General features: G+C 53.9%; 1 protein-coding gene across 3 annotated transcripts; it reads right to left on the bottom strand.

The window, feature by feature from the left end:
• Positions 1–942: 942 nt before the first annotated feature.
• SAMD14 (sterile alpha motif domain containing 14) lies at positions 943–14,640 on the bottom strand (the record flags this gene model as incomplete). Of its 3 annotated transcripts, none has more annotated exons than XM_080712397.1 (9): positions 943–1,098; positions 1,964–2,119; positions 2,223–2,342; positions 3,545–3,704; positions 3,785–3,859; positions 3,951–4,038; positions 4,962–5,250; positions 5,739–5,911; positions 14,598–14,640. In XM_080712397.1, the coding sequence occupies 9 exons, from the start codon at positions 14,638–14,640 to the stop codon at positions 943–945; spliced, it is 1,260 nt and encodes a 419-aa protein (XP_080568523.1). The 3 variants fall into 3 exon arrangements, with proteins under 3 accessions (XP_080568523.1, XP_080568524.1, XP_080568525.1); XM_080712398.1 differs by having other exon boundaries at positions 5,745–5,911; XM_080712399.1 differs by having other exon boundaries at positions 4,962–5,247; positions 5,745–5,911.
• Positions 14,641–16,640: the final 2,000 nt, after the last annotated feature.

Raw genomic sequence — 16,640 nt, 5'->3', positions numbered from 1 at the left:
AGCCGGCCCTGTCTGCCAGCTCTGGAGCCCACCTAGGCTCCAACAGTGGCCAGGGCAGAGAGCCAAGGGGCCCTTCTAGTCCAGCAGCTCACAGGCGACCCACACTTTGGCTGTGGTGAAAGTCACCAGGTTTGTACCGCCTAGGCACTGGAGGGTCTTCTGCCCCTACCAGCTTCCAAGTTTGTTCTGCTTCCAAAGAGGGCTCAGGTGCCCTCTCAGGGAGCAGGGAAAGGGGGTCCTGGCTTGGAGAGCAGGTCAGAGACCCACTCCTGAATGGGCACAAGAGGGGCAGACCTGCTTGGATGTCACCTGCCTGCTGGGACTCACAAGACCGAAGGGGAAAGGAGCTGGCGGTTTCATCCCTTGCTGTCTCCCAATGTCCTCGCAGAGGCCACACTTGTCCTGTCCTGCTCTCCCATCCAGGTGGCAGCTGGCGCTTGCTTACCCCTGAGTGTACCTTGCTGCAGTGCCCACTGACCTTCCTGGGGAGATCTGCTCCCCTGCACACAGCTGCCTTGTAGAGCTGGAGAGACACAGCTCTGTGCACCTACCTCTGCAACAATGCTCAGCCTACCCTCCAGGTCTGGGGCCCCGGGCCCAGGGCAGGCACCTAGCTCATCAGGCCCAGTCCGACCCAGGCTCCTCTGGGCTCCTGGGCTCCATTTAGCCTTGGCCTCTCCACACTCTTCCCCTCAACTGCTACCTGCCTCCCCCAGGAACTGTGCCAAATAAGTCCTCAAAATTGGATTTATTACTGGGTCCTCTTCCTGGGGTCTCCCTTCCTGTGGACTCTGGGTCCAGACCGTGAGAGAGGATGTGTGCCCCCGAGAGCGAGGGGCCAGGCCAGCCCAAGCCTGGCGCCCAGGCCCCGCCCCCTGGTGAGGCCTGTGCTGGCAGCCTGCAGCTGCCCGCGCCTGGGTGCCAGCGCCGCCCTGCCCGCCCCTAGCTCTTCTTGGCCTCCTGCTCCCGACGCCGGAGCTTCTCCCGCTGCCGCGCAGCCTTCTCCTGAGCCTTGCGCTCTTTCTCTGCAGCCGCTGCCAGCTCCTTCAACTTCCGCTTCACCAGCGCCCGGTCGTGCGAGTTGCTGAGCCCCAGGCTCTGGGGAAGGAATCCCAGGGTGAAGGAGTCTGGGAACAGTCCCAGCCAGCCCACGCCCTTGCTCTCTCTGCCTCTGGTGTACTTCCCCCACTCCATCCTCCCCCCATCCCAGCCACACATACACACTGGGGCTTGCTCAGGGCAAAGAACCCGGGGCCAAAACTCGGAGGCCAGTGGCTGAGGGAGGAGGGCTGAGGTTACTGGCCATCTGCCTCCCCCAGCCCTGGCTCCCATTCCTGCACTCGGGACTTCAGCCAGGGCCCTGCCCCACCCCCGGAAGCCCAGAGATGGGGAGTGGTTTGCTCAAGGTCATACAGTCAGCAGCCAGAGCCCTTCACCACTTGAGAGATGTCCTGGGGGACTCTCCCTACCACTCCTCTCCAAACTCCTCAGCTGAGAGCAGGAGAGAAGCCGAGAACCTCCCAGCAGAGATCAGAACCCGCCCCTTCCTCCGCTGACCCCATGATACTCCGCTACCACCCGCCACTGACTGAGACTGAGAATCAGACAGAGCTGACCAGGGAGAAGCCTGGCTTCCATGATACCAAGAAACGAATCCATGAGTGCCAAAGGGCATGTGACAGCCCCAAAGGGCAAGGTCAGCCTGGAGGCTTCGACTGGAGCTAGGTGGCCAAACGGAAGCGGTGGGCTTGAGTTGAAAGTCAGACTGGCGTCCCCTGCTACAGCGCAAAGATTGGACCAAGGACCCTGCCTACAGCAGAGGTCAGGGCAGTAGCTGGGGAGGGAGTGGACAGGTCAGCTCAGGAGGCTGGGCTGAGGGTCAAAGGACAGGAGCAGGGGCATCCCCATCCTGGAAAGTTACCTCAAACTCTAGTTGGGTCATGACCCTTGCACTCTGACCCACCTTCAGTTTGCTTCCATCCAGCTGCAGCAGCTGCGGCCCGTCCACCTGCCGGGCAGCAAACTCAGCGGCGTACTGCTCCAGGTTGAGGCTGTGCAGCCACTGGCCCACCTGCTGGCTGGTCCAGTGCTGGACAGTGGGGAGGGCCTCATCCAGGAACTGGAACCAGAAGAGGGTGAGGGGGGAGGCTCGGCCTGTGGCTCATACAGCTGGCAGCGCCAGGGTCAGGGCTCCCGTGGGCGCGATGGGCAGCCTGGCTCACCTCGTCTGAAGACTGTGACAGCGTGTGGTAGGGGTAGGAGCACTTGGCCTCCTGCCGAGGACCACTCGGGATCTTGGGGCTGCTGCTGGGAGGCGTGGAGTCATCACTCAGGGTGGATTCCTACACAGGAAGGAGTGTGTGCTGCCGAGGGGCAAGATAACCCCCAAGCCCAAGGCCCTGAACCTACCACCCTGTCCAGATGGAGCTGATGTCCCAGACTAGCCACCAGCAGTTACTCAGTGCCCTCCTCTCCCTGTTTATGAACCAGGAGCCAGGCAGGGCACAAGCCGCTGTGATCTGTGTCACCATTGGAACTTGAGGCCTCTGGGAGGCTATCTAGAGGATGTAGGGCTAGAACTAAGCCAGATAGAATAGTTCACAGGAATGGAGGAGGAGTCAGGTGCTTCCTATAGGTAGCCACCAGAATCCCCAAGCTGGGTCAAGCATTCCTGGTTCATGTGGGTGCCCTTGCTGGACCATGAGGGCTGGACCATGTCTTGCTTACCCTGGTGTCCCCAGGGCCCAGCACAAGGGAAGGGCAGAGGAAGAATGTACAGGGAGGGGCGAAGAAGGGAAGTGCCGAGTTCAAAGGGACACTGTCTCCTGAATCCCAGTCTTCTGATTTCTCTCCCTTGCCTGTGTCTCTTATAAAGAGCAGAACCCCAGAACAAGCACTGGGCCGCAGGCAGGAAAGCTTTGCAATGAAGTCCGTGTGGTCTGTGAGCAAGTCCCTTCTCCCTGGGGATCCACTTGCTCTTCTGTGCAGTGGGGAGGAATGTGCCTGCCCTCCCTCCCTCGCTGCTAAAGAAAAAACATGTGAGGTTCTTGGTAAACTGTAGAGTGCGTGTGAACGCCAGCAGATGCTCAGTGCTGATCTGACGCTAGGTTTCACTCCTCTCACAGGGCCGTTCAGAGCACTAGGTCGGGGTCCTGTTCCTCTCTGTATCTCCAAAGCCTCATCCCACCAAGCAGGGGGCCCAGCTGCCAACAGGATGTGGTGTCAAAAGGGAGCCAGGCAGAACAGTCAGCAGGAGGGGAGGCCTCAGGCTGGGTGAGCAGTAGGAGGATCAGTGTTCAGAGATGAGTGTTGAATGGAGGAAGTAATGAATGAATCAAGCAAAGAATTACTCAGAATACAAGTGAGCGACCGGGTGAATGAACGCAGAGGATGGATGGAGTAATGGCTCACGGAGGGGATCCATGATGGATAGATGTTCTCCAGGAAGGCCTGGATCCCAGCCTGAGCCAGAGTGAAGTATGTTCTCATGTCAACCTGAGTCTGGAGGCCACTTTGAGGGCAAGAAAGTCCTGGGCTTGCTTACCTGGGAAGCTGACTTTTTGGGGCTGAAGCTCTCATGTTTAGGGGAGCAGGCTGGGGAGGTGGCGCTGCCTGAGGATGCGGAGCACTTCCCGCTGTCTGTGAACCAGGAAAAGGGCAGGAACGGGGAGCCCCCTGACCTGCCAGAGCCCTCCACCGACTCCCTGTGGAGAGAACATCCAGCATAGGTGTGGGCACCAAGGGGCACTCGGGAGCCACGGTGAGTGCTGTGGGGACCCCTTACCTGCTGCCCATGGACAGACGGTTGCTGCCCTTCTCCTTCCGGCTCTTGCCAGTGGATGCTCTGCGGAGGGTGACCCTGTGGGGAGGGCAGGGGGCAGTGGGTAGAGCTGTCGCTGTGCCACCCTTACCCCAGCAGCTCCAAGGCCAGTGTGGTGCCCCCTACTCACCCCAGGTCCAGGAACTTTCTGCGAGTCTTCTTATCCAAGCCGATGGTGGGGCTGGCGGGCTCAGGAGGGCTCGCGTCCCGGCTGTCATCTTTCCAGAGAGAAAGAGAAAGAAATAGCCAATGCCTTGTCTGCCATCTTTGGCTGCCAGTGTAGGGTGTTAGAAGTTCCCTAGAATCAGGCAACCTGCCTCTGGTGCCAGTCACTGGCTGCGTGACTAGGCTAAGTCACTTTACCCCTCTGAGCTTCTGTCATTTCAAATACGAGCATAATAGCTGGACCTTTAACCCCAACACTTGGGAGGCTGAGACAGGAGGATCACAGGACAGTCTCAGAAACGTAGTGAGACTCTCAGCGACCCAGCAAGACCCTGCTTCAATACAAAAAACAAAAAGGGGCTGAAGGTGTAGCTCAGAGATAGAGCACCCCTGAATTCAATCCCCAATACCAAAACCTAAATAAAATAAAAAGAGCTGAGGAACTATGTCCTCAGCTCTTTTTATTTTACCCCCCAGTACCACTACCAAAGGAGAAAAAAAAAGTGGGAGGTATTAGAACACCTGCCCATTTCATGGTACTTGATGGGATGGGTGTTTACAGATTGTAAATCTGGAAAGCACTTTGCAAACTGAAGAGGTAGAGACCGCTTCTATTTACTGTTAGTTTTCTCCTGCCTGACTTCTACCCAGTCTTCCAATCTTGGCTCAAATGACTCTTCCTCAGAGGCCTTCCAGGATGCTCTGAAAGAGGTCAGGCACCGGATACAAGCTCTTCCCCCACCATGAGCATTTTTCCTGGACAGCACTTACGGTGGCTTGTAACCATACACCACTTAAAGGATGCTTTAATTGTTTCCCAAACTGCACACCCCAAGAGGAAGGGACTGTCTTTATTTGCCCTGCTTGCATCCCAGGGTCCAGATGAATAGATGAACCCTGGCCCTCATTCTCCCGGCTCCCCGCAGCCACCCTGTCACAGGTGTCAGGGGCGCAGGGTCCGCCCGGCTGCGCTCACCTTCGCTGTGCTGTTCGGCGCGCGGGTGCCGCCGGATGAAGCTGGGCGAGCTGTCGGAGGAGGGCGCAGAGCGCGGCGGCGAGCTGGAGGCGGCGGCCAGGCCCTCGTGCGAGGCGGCGTTGTGCAGGGGCCGGTAGCGTGTGAGCGGCGAGGGCGGTGGCTCGTCCTCGTCCAAGCTGCGCCGCAAACCCGGAGGCTCCAGGCAGAAAGAGCCCCCAGCCGGGGAACCCGGACCAGAATGCAGAGGTGAGCGCAGCCGGTGCAGGGGGCTCCCGCAGCCGTCGGTCACCTGGAGGAGGAGACAGCCGCTCACCAAGAACTCTCTATTCCCCGGAGGCCAGGAGACAGGTTTACCCTGGCCACCATGCTGGAATTGCCTGTCGGGTAGCCCCAACGCCTGGCTCCTTCTGGGGGTTGGAGGGAGGGTTTCCTGGTACCTGGGACAAAGATGGGGGCTGGCCAGTGAGGTGTGGGAACCCTGAGCTTGAGGTTGCATCTGGTGGGCTTGAGGTCTGTGCCCCTTGCTTACCACCAAGCCTCTCCTGGCCTGAGCTTCCTTGTCTATAAAATGGAGCAAAGCGTTCTTTAAAAGGAAGCCATTACAGCTGGGGATGTAGTTCAGTGATAGAGCTCTTGCTAGCACACAGGAAACGCTGGGCTCGCTCTCCCATCACCACAAAAACAAAACAACCCAGTATGTCAGATGTGTAGGGTATGGCTCTCCTAGAAGGGCAGGGATGATACAGGGGCAAGAGGGGTGTATATGTGTGGGGGTGCCCCAACCTTGCCTCCAGGCCCATCGGAGCCTTCACCATCCTCAGCTGAGCTGGCGCTGTCCCGAAGTCTGGAGCGGGATGGCCGGTGTCTCCGGCCCTTGGCCAGCAGCTGGGCCCGGGCCTTGTGCAAACTGCTGTCCAGTCTGGCGGTCTCTGGCACAGCCAAGTCCAGATCTGTGAACCGGGCAAAGGGGGTGGAAACCAATCACATGAGGGTAGTGAGCCTCAGATGGCCACCTGCAGCCACATCCCAGACACACGGCCAGCAGCACTTCTGAGTGCCAGGCAGTGGAGTCCAGAGGAGATGAGGCACATGGTGTCCCCCAGGCACACAGAGGGCAAGTGGCTGAGCTCTCATGGAGGACAGAGCAGGACAACCTGGGTCCTAAGGTCTGGGGGGAGTTTGCACATGATGAGGTGGGGGGTGGGATTGCAATGTTGAAGAGTATGGCTGGCACCTCCAGGGCTATTATGGGAGGAAGGACCAGAGGACGAGGCTGCAGAAGTCACAGCTGCCACTTAAGAAGCACTTACTAGCGGGGCGTGGTGGCACATGCTTGTAATCCCATCATTTGGGAGGCTGAGGCAGGAGAATCCTGGCTTGCGGACAGCCTTGGCTACTTATTGAGTCCCTTTGTAACTCAGTGAGACTCTGTTTCAAATAAAGATTAAAAAAAAAATAGGGCTGGAGGTGTAGCTCAGAAGTAGAATGTCCCTAGGTTCCATCCCCAGGACCTCAAAAAGAAGAAGGAGGAGGAGGAAGAGGAAGAGGAGGAGGAGGAGGGGCACTTACTATGCACCAGACACTATACACACATCATCTCTTATTCAAAGCAACCCCAGGGGGAGAAAGAGCAGGCAAAGGCCTGCTGGTCATGCATTAAAGTATCTGTCACAGTTTCACTTTTCAGGTCCACCCCTGAGAATGAAGCCCTTTCTCTGTCCTGCCTTGACCTTAGCACTGGGACCTCCAGATAAAGCAGATTCTTCCTGGGCCTCAGGATGGGTCCTGAGCATTCTTCCCCATTCCTCCTTTCTGATCTCTGGGACCCCACTCCATCCCTCATGCCCACCCTGTCTTGCCTGTCTCTTTTTTTCTGCAGATACTCGCAAAGCCACCTCTGACTTAATGACCACTTAGGTCTATTTCTAACCCTGTCCCCTCCCCGGAATTCCAAGCCCAGGCACTAGGGCACCTGCCAGGAAACTTGCCATGGGAAAGGCCCCCAGAGACCTCAAACAGCACAGCAAAATGAACCTGTCACCTTGCTTCCAACAGGCATCTCCTCTCTTCCCTGGTTCAATGGAAGGCTCCATGCTCCACTCAAGTCACCCAAGTGGGACCACTCTGAGCTAACCTCTCTCAGCCTCACACCCAGCTGGCCACTGTCTCCATGACACCTCCATTGGGATGTCCAGTGGGCTTCAACTTCCATGCTGAATCCAAACCCCTGGCCTTCCCAAAAGCTGCTCCTCCCAACCTCCTCATCTTGGTAAATAGCTGCCCCATCCCTCCAGTTTCTCAGGCCAAATCCCCGGGGGTCATCCTTGACTTCTTTCTCTCCCATCCTACAAACTGATCTAACCAGAATTCCTGTTCACTCTACTTTTGAAATACATCTAGACATACTGAAATATTAATGGGGAAGTGAAATGATGTCTTGGATTATGTTCAAAATAATTCAGGGCAGGCTGGGGATGTGGTAGAGCAATTGTCTAGCACGCAAGAGGCCTTGAGTTGAATCTCTAGCAACACACACACACGCACACGCACGCACACGCAATTGGTGGAGAATGGAAGGGGACAGAGGTGAAACATGACTGCTGCAAGTTGACTGCTGTTGATGTGGCGTGACCAGCACACGGTAGGGGACATTGTGTTCTTATCTCTCCTTCCTAATATGGTTGAGGTTTCACAAACTATTGCTTGTGAGTGAGTGTACACACACTCATACATATATGTATATGGAGAGAAGGAGAGACAGCAGAGAGGAAGGGAAGGGAGAACTCAGCCAGGTACCATCATCTCTTGCCTTGATTTTTATAAAAAGCCTTCTCGGTGGTCTTCCTTCCCCCTCCTGTTCCCAGTCTATTTTCCCACACCGCAGCCAGAGTGACCCTAATGAAACATGGCAGTCCAGTCACTCTGCTCAGAACCCTCCGGTGACTTCCCATCTCACGCAGAGGAAGAGCCAAAGACACCCAGTCTGTGCCCCCTCAGCTCTCTGAGCTTCTGCTTCTCTCCCTCCCTCGGGCCACTCTCCCTCACACAACCCGGCCGCCCTCAGGGCCTTTGCACTTCTTTCTCTTCCTACAAGACTGTTGCCACAAAGTCTGACTGCCCAGATTAGGACATCCTCCCACGTATACTCCAAAACCAGACTCAGAAAGCTGGGCGTGGTGGCGCACGCTTGTAATCCCCACGCTTGGGAAGTGGAGACAAGAGGATCCTGCAGGTTCGAAGCCAGCAGTGCTGGCTTAAGAGACCCTGTTTCCAAAAATAAAATAAAATAGGTCTGGGAGTGTAGCCTGGGGTAGAAGGGCTTCCAGGAACCCCAGTACCACCAAACAAACAAACAAACAAAAAACAAAGCAGACTATCACTCTCTGGCATACTGGATGCTTTAATTACATTTATTCTCTCTCTACCCATTAGAATGTCAGGTCCACGAGGACATATTTTTCTCCATTTAGTTCACTACTCTACCACAGGCATATGACAGTGCCTGGCACATAGCAGATGTCTAGGAAATACTATAAATATATATAAATGTATGTGTGTATATATATGTGGGGGTACTGGGGACTGAACTCAGGGGCATTCTGCCTCTGACCTATACCCACAGCCCTACCTTACTTTTTATTTGCAAAAAGGGAGGGTCTCCACAAGTTGCAGAGGACCTCAGTTGCTGAGGTTGGCTGAGAACCTGCAATCCTCCTGTCTCAGCCTTCTAAGTACTGGGATTACAGGCATGCACCACCATGCTCAGCAGCCTTATTTTATTTTTATTATTTGGAAATAGGGTCTCACTAAGTTGCTGAGGGCTCACTAAATTGCTGAGGCCAGACATAAACCTGTGATCTTCCTGTCTCAGCCTCCCAAGTACTGAGATTACAAGCATGTGCCACCATGTTCGGCTGAGTGTGTGTGTGTGTGTGTGTGTGTGTGTGTGTGTGTGTGTGTGTGTGTCCCAAGACTAGGGATTGAACCTTGCTCCTCCTTTGAACTGCCTTAGCTCAAGTCTCTGTCGGTTGCCCTCACCTCCACCAGTAACAATCCCAGAGGAAGGCTTCCTCATCTGTCCTTCCCTCCCAGTCCTACAAGCTAAAAGGAACTTTTGTATGTGGGGGAGGGGTGCTGGGGATTGAACACACCTCCCAGCTGTACCCCCAGCCCTTTTCTTTTTCTCCTCCACTGCTTCTCCTTCTCCTCCTCCTCCTCCTCCTCCTCCTCCTCCTCCTCCTCCTCCTCCTCCTGTGCTGGAGGTTGAAGCCAGAGGCATTCTACCTCTGAGCTACACCCCCTGTTCTCATCTATTTTTACTTTGAAACAGGGTCTCACCAGGTTGATAAGAGTCGCCACTTGCTGAGCTTGTCCTTGAATCCGAAGTCCTCCTGCCTTAGCCTCCCAAGCACTGGGATTGTAGCCTGCACCACCACATCTGGCTAAAAGGAAACTTTCAAGCACATTTCTGGCCATGTCCTGTACCCTCCTGCTTTGAAACCCTCTGGGGCAGGGGATAAAGTCCAGTTCCTCAGCCTTGTGGTCAAGGCCTGGGGGACCCAGCCCACCTTTCTTTTTTTTTTTTTTTTTTTTGGTGGTACTGGGGGTGGAACCCAGAGGCTTTCTACCTCCGGGCTATACTCCCAGACCTCTTTTATATTTTATTTGGAAACAGGGTCTCGCTAAGTTGCTGAGAGCCTCACTAAGTAGCTGAGGCTGGCTTTGAACCTGTGTGATCCTCCTGTCTCAGCCTCCCAAGCGCGGGGATCACAAGTGTGCGCCACCACGCCCGACCCCCAGCCCACCTTTCTGTGTTTCCCAGACTCCTCTAACATGCTTTTACATGACATCATGAGTAAGAACATAAGCTCCGGGGCTGAATGGCCCAGGCCACGTCCAGTTCTACAACTTGCTGGCTGGGTGACCCTGGACAACTTACTTATATATAAATACTAGCTTCTTCACCTCCAAATTGTAGTCAAACTAGCAATATCTTCTTTAGAGCGGTGTCACAAGCATTAAATAAGATAATTCATATAAAGCGCTTTGTCATAATGCCTGTGACGTAGTGGCTGCCTAATAGGCATTACTGTCAATGGTAGAAACAATATTAAATCGTTTCTACCAAGCTTGTGTGTCTACTAGTGTATGCACCTGCTTCTGCCTCCATGGCCGCCTGGGTCCCAGCCCTCCCTTGGGGCCTGACTCTGCACTTCACCCGCTCCTTCCATCTCTTGGGACCTCACAGAATGATAGGGTTGGGATCTTCTGGTCCTTCCCCAGCCACAGTGTGTCCCGAGGCCCTGGCGCAGGCCCCACAGAGAGCTCAGCAGGTGCTGAAGCAAAGCCTTATTTCCACAGGCCACGCACACTTCCATACAGGGACACCAGGCACTGAGTTGTTTGTCTCTGTGTGTTTTTGTGATCCGTATCCCCGCCCTTCACCAGAAGTCATGCTCCCCAGGGGGCAGTGGCTTGGCTTGTTCCTTGTAGTCTCCCCAGAGCCTAGAACACAGCCTGGCACACATTAGGAGCCGTGTGGATCTTTGCTGAATGGATGGAGACAGAGTGACTGGGGGATACTCTTTTAGATTAGGTAGCTAGACTGAAGTCTAGGGGGACAAGAAAGAGCTGAAGCTGAACCAGGCGCAGTGTGCACTACTGTAATCCCAGTGTAGTTGTGAGGCTGAAACAGGAAGATCTCAGGTTCAAGGCCAGCCTCAGCAATTTAGTGAAATTCTCAGCAACTTAGTAAGACCTTGTTTCAAAAGACAGAATAAGCCCGGCGTGGTGGCACATGCTTGTAATCCCAGCCTTCCAGAGACTGGAGGATCGCAGTTCATGGACAGCCTCAGCTATTTAGCAAGGCCCTTCACAACTCAGTGAGACCCTGTTTCAAAAATAAAAAGACTAAAAAAATAGGGCTGGGGGTGTAGCTCAGAGGTAGAATGCCCCTGGGTTCCATCCCCGGTACAGGAAGGAAGGAAGGAAGGAAGGAAGGAAGGAAGGAAGGAAGGAAGGAGAAAAGACAATATAAGAAAAGGAGCTGGGTGTGGTGGCGCATGTTTGTAATCCCAGCATTTGGGAGGCTGAGACCGGACTACTGTGGTTCACAGACAGCCTCAGCTACTTAGTGAGGCCCTCCGCAACTTAGCGAGACCCTGTTTCAAAATAAAGAATAGCCAGGCGTGGTGGCGCACGCTTGTAATCCCCGCGCTTGGGAGGCAGAGACAGGAGGATCGCGCAGTTTCGAAGCCAGCCGCGCACACTGGCTTAGGAGACCCTGTTTCCAAGTAAAAAATGTAAAAATAGGTCTGGGAGTGTAGCCCGGAGGTAGAAGGGCTTCCAGGAACCCCAGTACCACCAAAAAAATAAAATAAAATAAATAAAGAAGAAAGAAAGAAAGAAAGAAAGAAAGAAAGAAAGAAAGGAAGGAAGGAAATAAAAATAGGGCAGGGGGTTGAATGCCCCTGGGTTCCATCCCCACACCTGTGGGGGAAAGGGCTGGGATCCAGGCATGGTGGTGCATACCTAGAATAATCTCAGCCCCTGAGAGGCTGAGACAGGAGGATCACATGTTCAAAGAGCCTCAGCAACCTGGGGAGACTCTCGGCAACCTAATGAGACCCTATTTCCAAACAAAGACATAAAAAAGCTTAGGGGTGTAGTTCAGAGGTAAAATGTCAAGTACTCCCCCACACACATACATACATACACAAAAGGGCTGGGGTGTAGCTCAGAGGTAGAATGCCCCTGGGTTAATTCCCTAGTACTCTAAAAAGGGCTAATGTTATAGAAAAACCAGAGAAAGCTTTCTAAAGAGAGGGAACTGGCTGGGCATGGTGGCGCACTTGTAATCCCAGCATTTAGGAGGCTGAGACAGAAGGATCGAGGTTGGCAGACAACCTCGGCTACTTAGTGAGGCCCTCTGCAACTTAGTGACACCCTGTTTTCAAAATAAAGAACAAAGGCCGGGTGTGGTGGCACATGCTTGCAATCCCCCGCTCTTGGGAGGCAGAGACAGGAGGATCGCGCTGGTTCAAAGTCAGCCTTGCTGGCTTAAGAGACCCTGTTTCCAAATAAAAAATATATATATAAAATAGGTCTGGGAGTGTAGCCCGGAGGAAGAAGGCTTTCCAGGAACCCTAGTACCACCAAAAAAAAAAAAAAAAAAAAAAAAAAAAAAGAATAAAGCAGGGTGTGGTGGCGCAAGCTTGTAATCCCAGCATTTGGGAGGCTGAGACCAGAGGATGGCGGTTCGCGGACAGCCTCAGAAACTCTGAAACTCAGTGAGACCTGGTTTCAAAATAAAGAAAAATAGAGCAGGGGGTATAGCTGGGAGGTCGAATGCCCGGGTTCTATCCCCAGACCCGCAAAAATAAAATAAAATAAAAATAAAAGCCAGGCGTGGTGGCGCACACTTGTAATCCCAGCATTCGAGAGGCTGAGACTGGAGGATCGTGGTTCACAGACAGCCTCAGCTACTTAGTGAGGCCCTCCACAACTTAGTGAGACCCTGTTTCAAAATAAAGAATAAAAAAAAAATAGGGCAGGGGGATGTGGCTAAGAAAGAAAGAAAGAAAGAGAGAAAAGAAAAGAAATTAAGGCTGGGGGTGTTGCTTGGAGGTAGAATGCCCCTGGGTTCTACCCCTAGTATTGCAGGAGAGAAGGTGGGGGGGGGATGTGCAGGCTTGGGCTTCAGGTGCCTGAGGAGCAGCCAGGGGTCCAGTGCAGCCCTGCGAAGAGCCTGGACTGGGCTGGTAGAAGGCAAATGTGGACACAGCGAGGCTCCTATAGGGGGAGAGGCTGGCGTAGGGAGGAGACAGTCACTGTCAGACTGCTCTCCTGAGCCCAGGTTTGACTTGGACCTCTGACCCCTCAGTGGCCCCTGCTTCACTTCTGCCTGGGAGGGGCCCTCCCTTCCCAGCTCCCCTGATGCTCCCAGCTCCTGGCATGTTGGGTCCTAGAAGGAGCAAGGACTGGGGACTGAACCACAGAATAGTAATAGCTGATCCTTACTGAGCGCTTCCTGGGCTGGGCACTGTTCTAAGTGCTGCACAATTAGTGGCTTGTTTAAACCTCCTGCACTCCTATGAGGAAGGGACTCTAGGAATCCCCAGGGCAGCCTTAATTTGCCCGATGACATAGAGCTGGCAAGAGCTGCCAGGGCTGGACAGGCAGTCTGGCCTGTTTGTAACCACCAAAGAGCTACATCTTTTCTGAAACACTCATCAGATGAGTGCAATCCCTTGTTTTATGGGTGGAGAAGCTGAAGCTCAGGGAGGAAAGGTTTGGTCTAGGGTGTGGAGGGGGCTAAGGATGGTACCCAGGGTTCCTGGCCCCCAGTTAGTGGCCCTGCATTCTCTACTCTACTGCACGAGGGAGACAGGCCCTATGCTCCCGGCTCAGTCATCTCACCTAGGAGAGTATAGACGGCAAAGACACCCTTGGGGCTTGGAGGCAAGGTGGGAGCAGCCTCTTCTAGGCCCTTTGGCCTACCAGGCCCCTCAACCCCTTCTATTTCTTCCCTTTTCTCCAGTCCCTCTGCCTCTTCTTCCCCTCCTGGCCCTGGGCAGTGGGAGTAATGAATATTTAATTGCATTTTGCATCAGGAAGTAGGGCTCAGCTACCTCAGCAAAGAGCAGGGAAAACAGGAAGGGACTGGGTGGAGGGGTAGGGGAAGTGGAGGCAGAAAAGCCCAGGGGAGGGAGAGCTCACCTACCAGGCAAGGGTTAGGCTGGCCCTGTGTGGGATTTGGAGACTGAGGCCCAGGGAGCCTGGGATGGGAAGCAGTGTGTCCCAGAAGCCAGGAGGCCGCAGGCTCTGCCACACAGGGCTAGTGGCAGGGAGAAGGAGAGAAGGAAGGGAGACACCTGGGGAAGGCCAGGGAGGCGAAGCCCTGAGGCATCCCATGGCAGGAGCCTCTCCACACTGTGAGACCTTCCTCTTCGCAAATCCAGCCAGGAAACAGCCCTTCTACCCCAGGACCTGCTGAGAACTCTGCTCTGCTGGGGCAGTCTATTTCCAAATGATGGCACACACACAGGTGTGTGTGTGTGTGTGTGTGTGTGTGTGTGTGTACCAGTGTGTGCTGAGGATGTGGGCGTGCAGGCCAGGAGGAGGAGGCAGCCAGCCTGGGGTGCTTAGACTGTATGTGTGTCACACTTGGTTTCAGTGCCCAGCCCTGCAGGGTAAGGTGCCACTAATTTAGGTATGTGACAGGGGGTCCTGTGTGCCAGCTGGACGTCCAGGAGTGATGGAGCGCAGGGAGTCAGGCAGTCTGGGGTTCTGCAAGTCATTTCAGCACTTTGCATTCTGCACTCCTTGTCTGTAAAATGGACTTACTTAGTAGCATTGTTGGGAGACTTAAATAATAGAGGTCACACGCGATGGGGGATGTGGCCTAGTATGTGGCGTAAGATAAGCGCTTAATCAGTGAGGACCCTTTACTGCTGTAACGGCTACATCCACTGAGATAGTGGTGACAGTGTCTGCCCATAACACACACACACGCACGCACGCACGCATACACACCATGAAGCCCCAAGGTCTGCCCTCCCCCACTCAATGTTTAGTGGCCTTGGAAGGTAGTGTTCCGTGACCCGAGTCCACTGCTAGAGAAAGAGCTGCACTTACCGAAAACCTCATCCGCGGGTTCTCGGAGCTTTGAGGAAGCCATGACTCAACACAGCTGGAAAGGACAAGCAGGGAGAGAGAGAAAGAGACCCTGGATTAGAAGTTCAAGTTGGTCGTGGCAAGGGAAAAGGCCAATGTCTACCTACTCTTGGCTTGCTGGCCTTTTATCTTCCCTTAAAACTCTTCCTGCAGCCCCTGGAAGAGAAGCAACCCGAGTCCTCCTCTAGACTGGGGGTGCTGGTGCTGGAGGCTTGCAGAAGGGTCAAGCTGAGGCCAACCCAGGGCATGGATGCAGGCTGGGCCCTGGGGGCTAGTCCAAGCCAGCTGGCTCTGGCCTTTGCATGGTTCTTTCATTGTCTTGGGCTTTTCCATCTTAGAATCCCCTAAAAACTTTCAGTCATCATAAATTGTCCAATACAAATCTATTTGGAGATTAGTAAATTCAATCTTCTCATTTTACAAATAAAGGAACAGACTATGATGTGGCTGGCCCAAGACTGCACAGCAAGTTAATGGCAAATACAGAATCAGAACCCAGGTACTTCTATCCATCTACCTACCTACCTACTACTTATCTACCCATTTGTTAGTCCACCCGCCTATGCATCCATCCATCCATCCATCCATCCATCCATCCATCCATCCATCCATCTACCTCTCCATCTATCCATTCATCCATTTGTCCATCTGCCCATCCATCCATCCATCCATCCATCCATCCATCCATCCATCCATCTACCTATCCATCTATCCATTCATCCATTTGTCCATCTGCCTATCCATCTATCCATCCATCCATCCATCCATCCATCCATCCATCCATCCCCTACCACAGTTCATCCATCTACCCATCTTCATCTATCAATTCTGCATCCATCCTCCATCCTCCATTCATCATCCAATCCTGCCTCCCCCTTCTCACCCTCCATACTGGGGCCCTCACCACCTGCCTTTCCGAACATGAGCTGCTCAGCAAACTGGCACCACAGCAGGGCCACTGTTCTAGGCAGACACACAGTTCTCACAGTTCTTGGTGGTGCACAGATGCGGGAGGGTAAGAGGAGTACTCACAGCACAAGTGGACAGCCAACAAGCGGAAGCATCAAGTATGTCCTGAGAAGGTATGTAGACGGACAAGGTTGCTGTTGTTTGGAGGGTGGAAAGTAAGAGGGGAGGGCAGGCAGGGAAGCAAGATATATGCAGTGGAAACAATTTGGGTAGGTTTCCCAGCAGAGGAGACCGAGGGGAGAAAGCTGAGGGGTCACTAGTGGCTTGGGGAAGGGGAGCACTGCATGTGAGACGTGACCTCCAGTTAGATCTTGTCCCCAGGAGAAAGGCAGGGCACTGGGCGGCTAGACCACGCTCTTGACAGCCACGGGGACACTAGGCCACGTGTCTTACAACCCCTCTCTCTTCCATGACTATGTAGACATGGTCTTACTGTGAGTTGGTAGGCTTGGAATCTTAGTATCCTTACTTTATAAATGAGAAAACTGGAATGCAGCAGGTAAGAAGCAGAGATAAGATGCCTTGATCCCATCTCCTGCCTCTTGGCTCTATCCTGGGGGATGGCATGCAGCTCTGGGGGCATTCCTAATGAAAGGACACTGCTGCAGGGAGGGGCAGGGTAGAGGCGGCATGGGGGGTGGTGGTGTGTGAGCTGGCCCATACTGCTTAGGATTTGGGGAACCATTAAAATCACCAGACTCGGGCCGGGCGTGGTGGCGCACGCTTGTAATCCCCGCGCTTGGGAGGCAGAGACAGAAGGATGGCGCAGGTTCGAGGCCAGCCGCGCTGGCGTAAGAGACCCTGTTTCAAAAATATAAAATAGGTCTGGGAGTGTAGCCCGGAGGTAGAAGGGCTTCCAGGAACCCCAGTACCACCAAAAAAAAAAAAAAAAAAAAAAATCACCAGACTCCATGGATTCCTGGGGCTGGGGGGAGGGGGGAGGTGTGGGAGGAGATAGGGAGGAGCACTCCAAGAACCCTTCTGCCACTCTTGAAATTTGGGGACTAACAGTCAATCTCAAGAACATTTCTTCCT

The sequence above is a fragment of the Muscardinus avellanarius genome (genome assembly GCF_963383645.1).
Source record: "Muscardinus avellanarius genome assembly, chromosome: 16".
NCBI classification, from domain to species: Eukaryota; Metazoa; Chordata; class Mammalia; order Rodentia; family Gliridae; genus Muscardinus; species Muscardinus avellanarius.
Note: the sequence above shows the minus strand (reverse complement) of the source record. Positions and strands in the feature narration are given on the sequence as shown.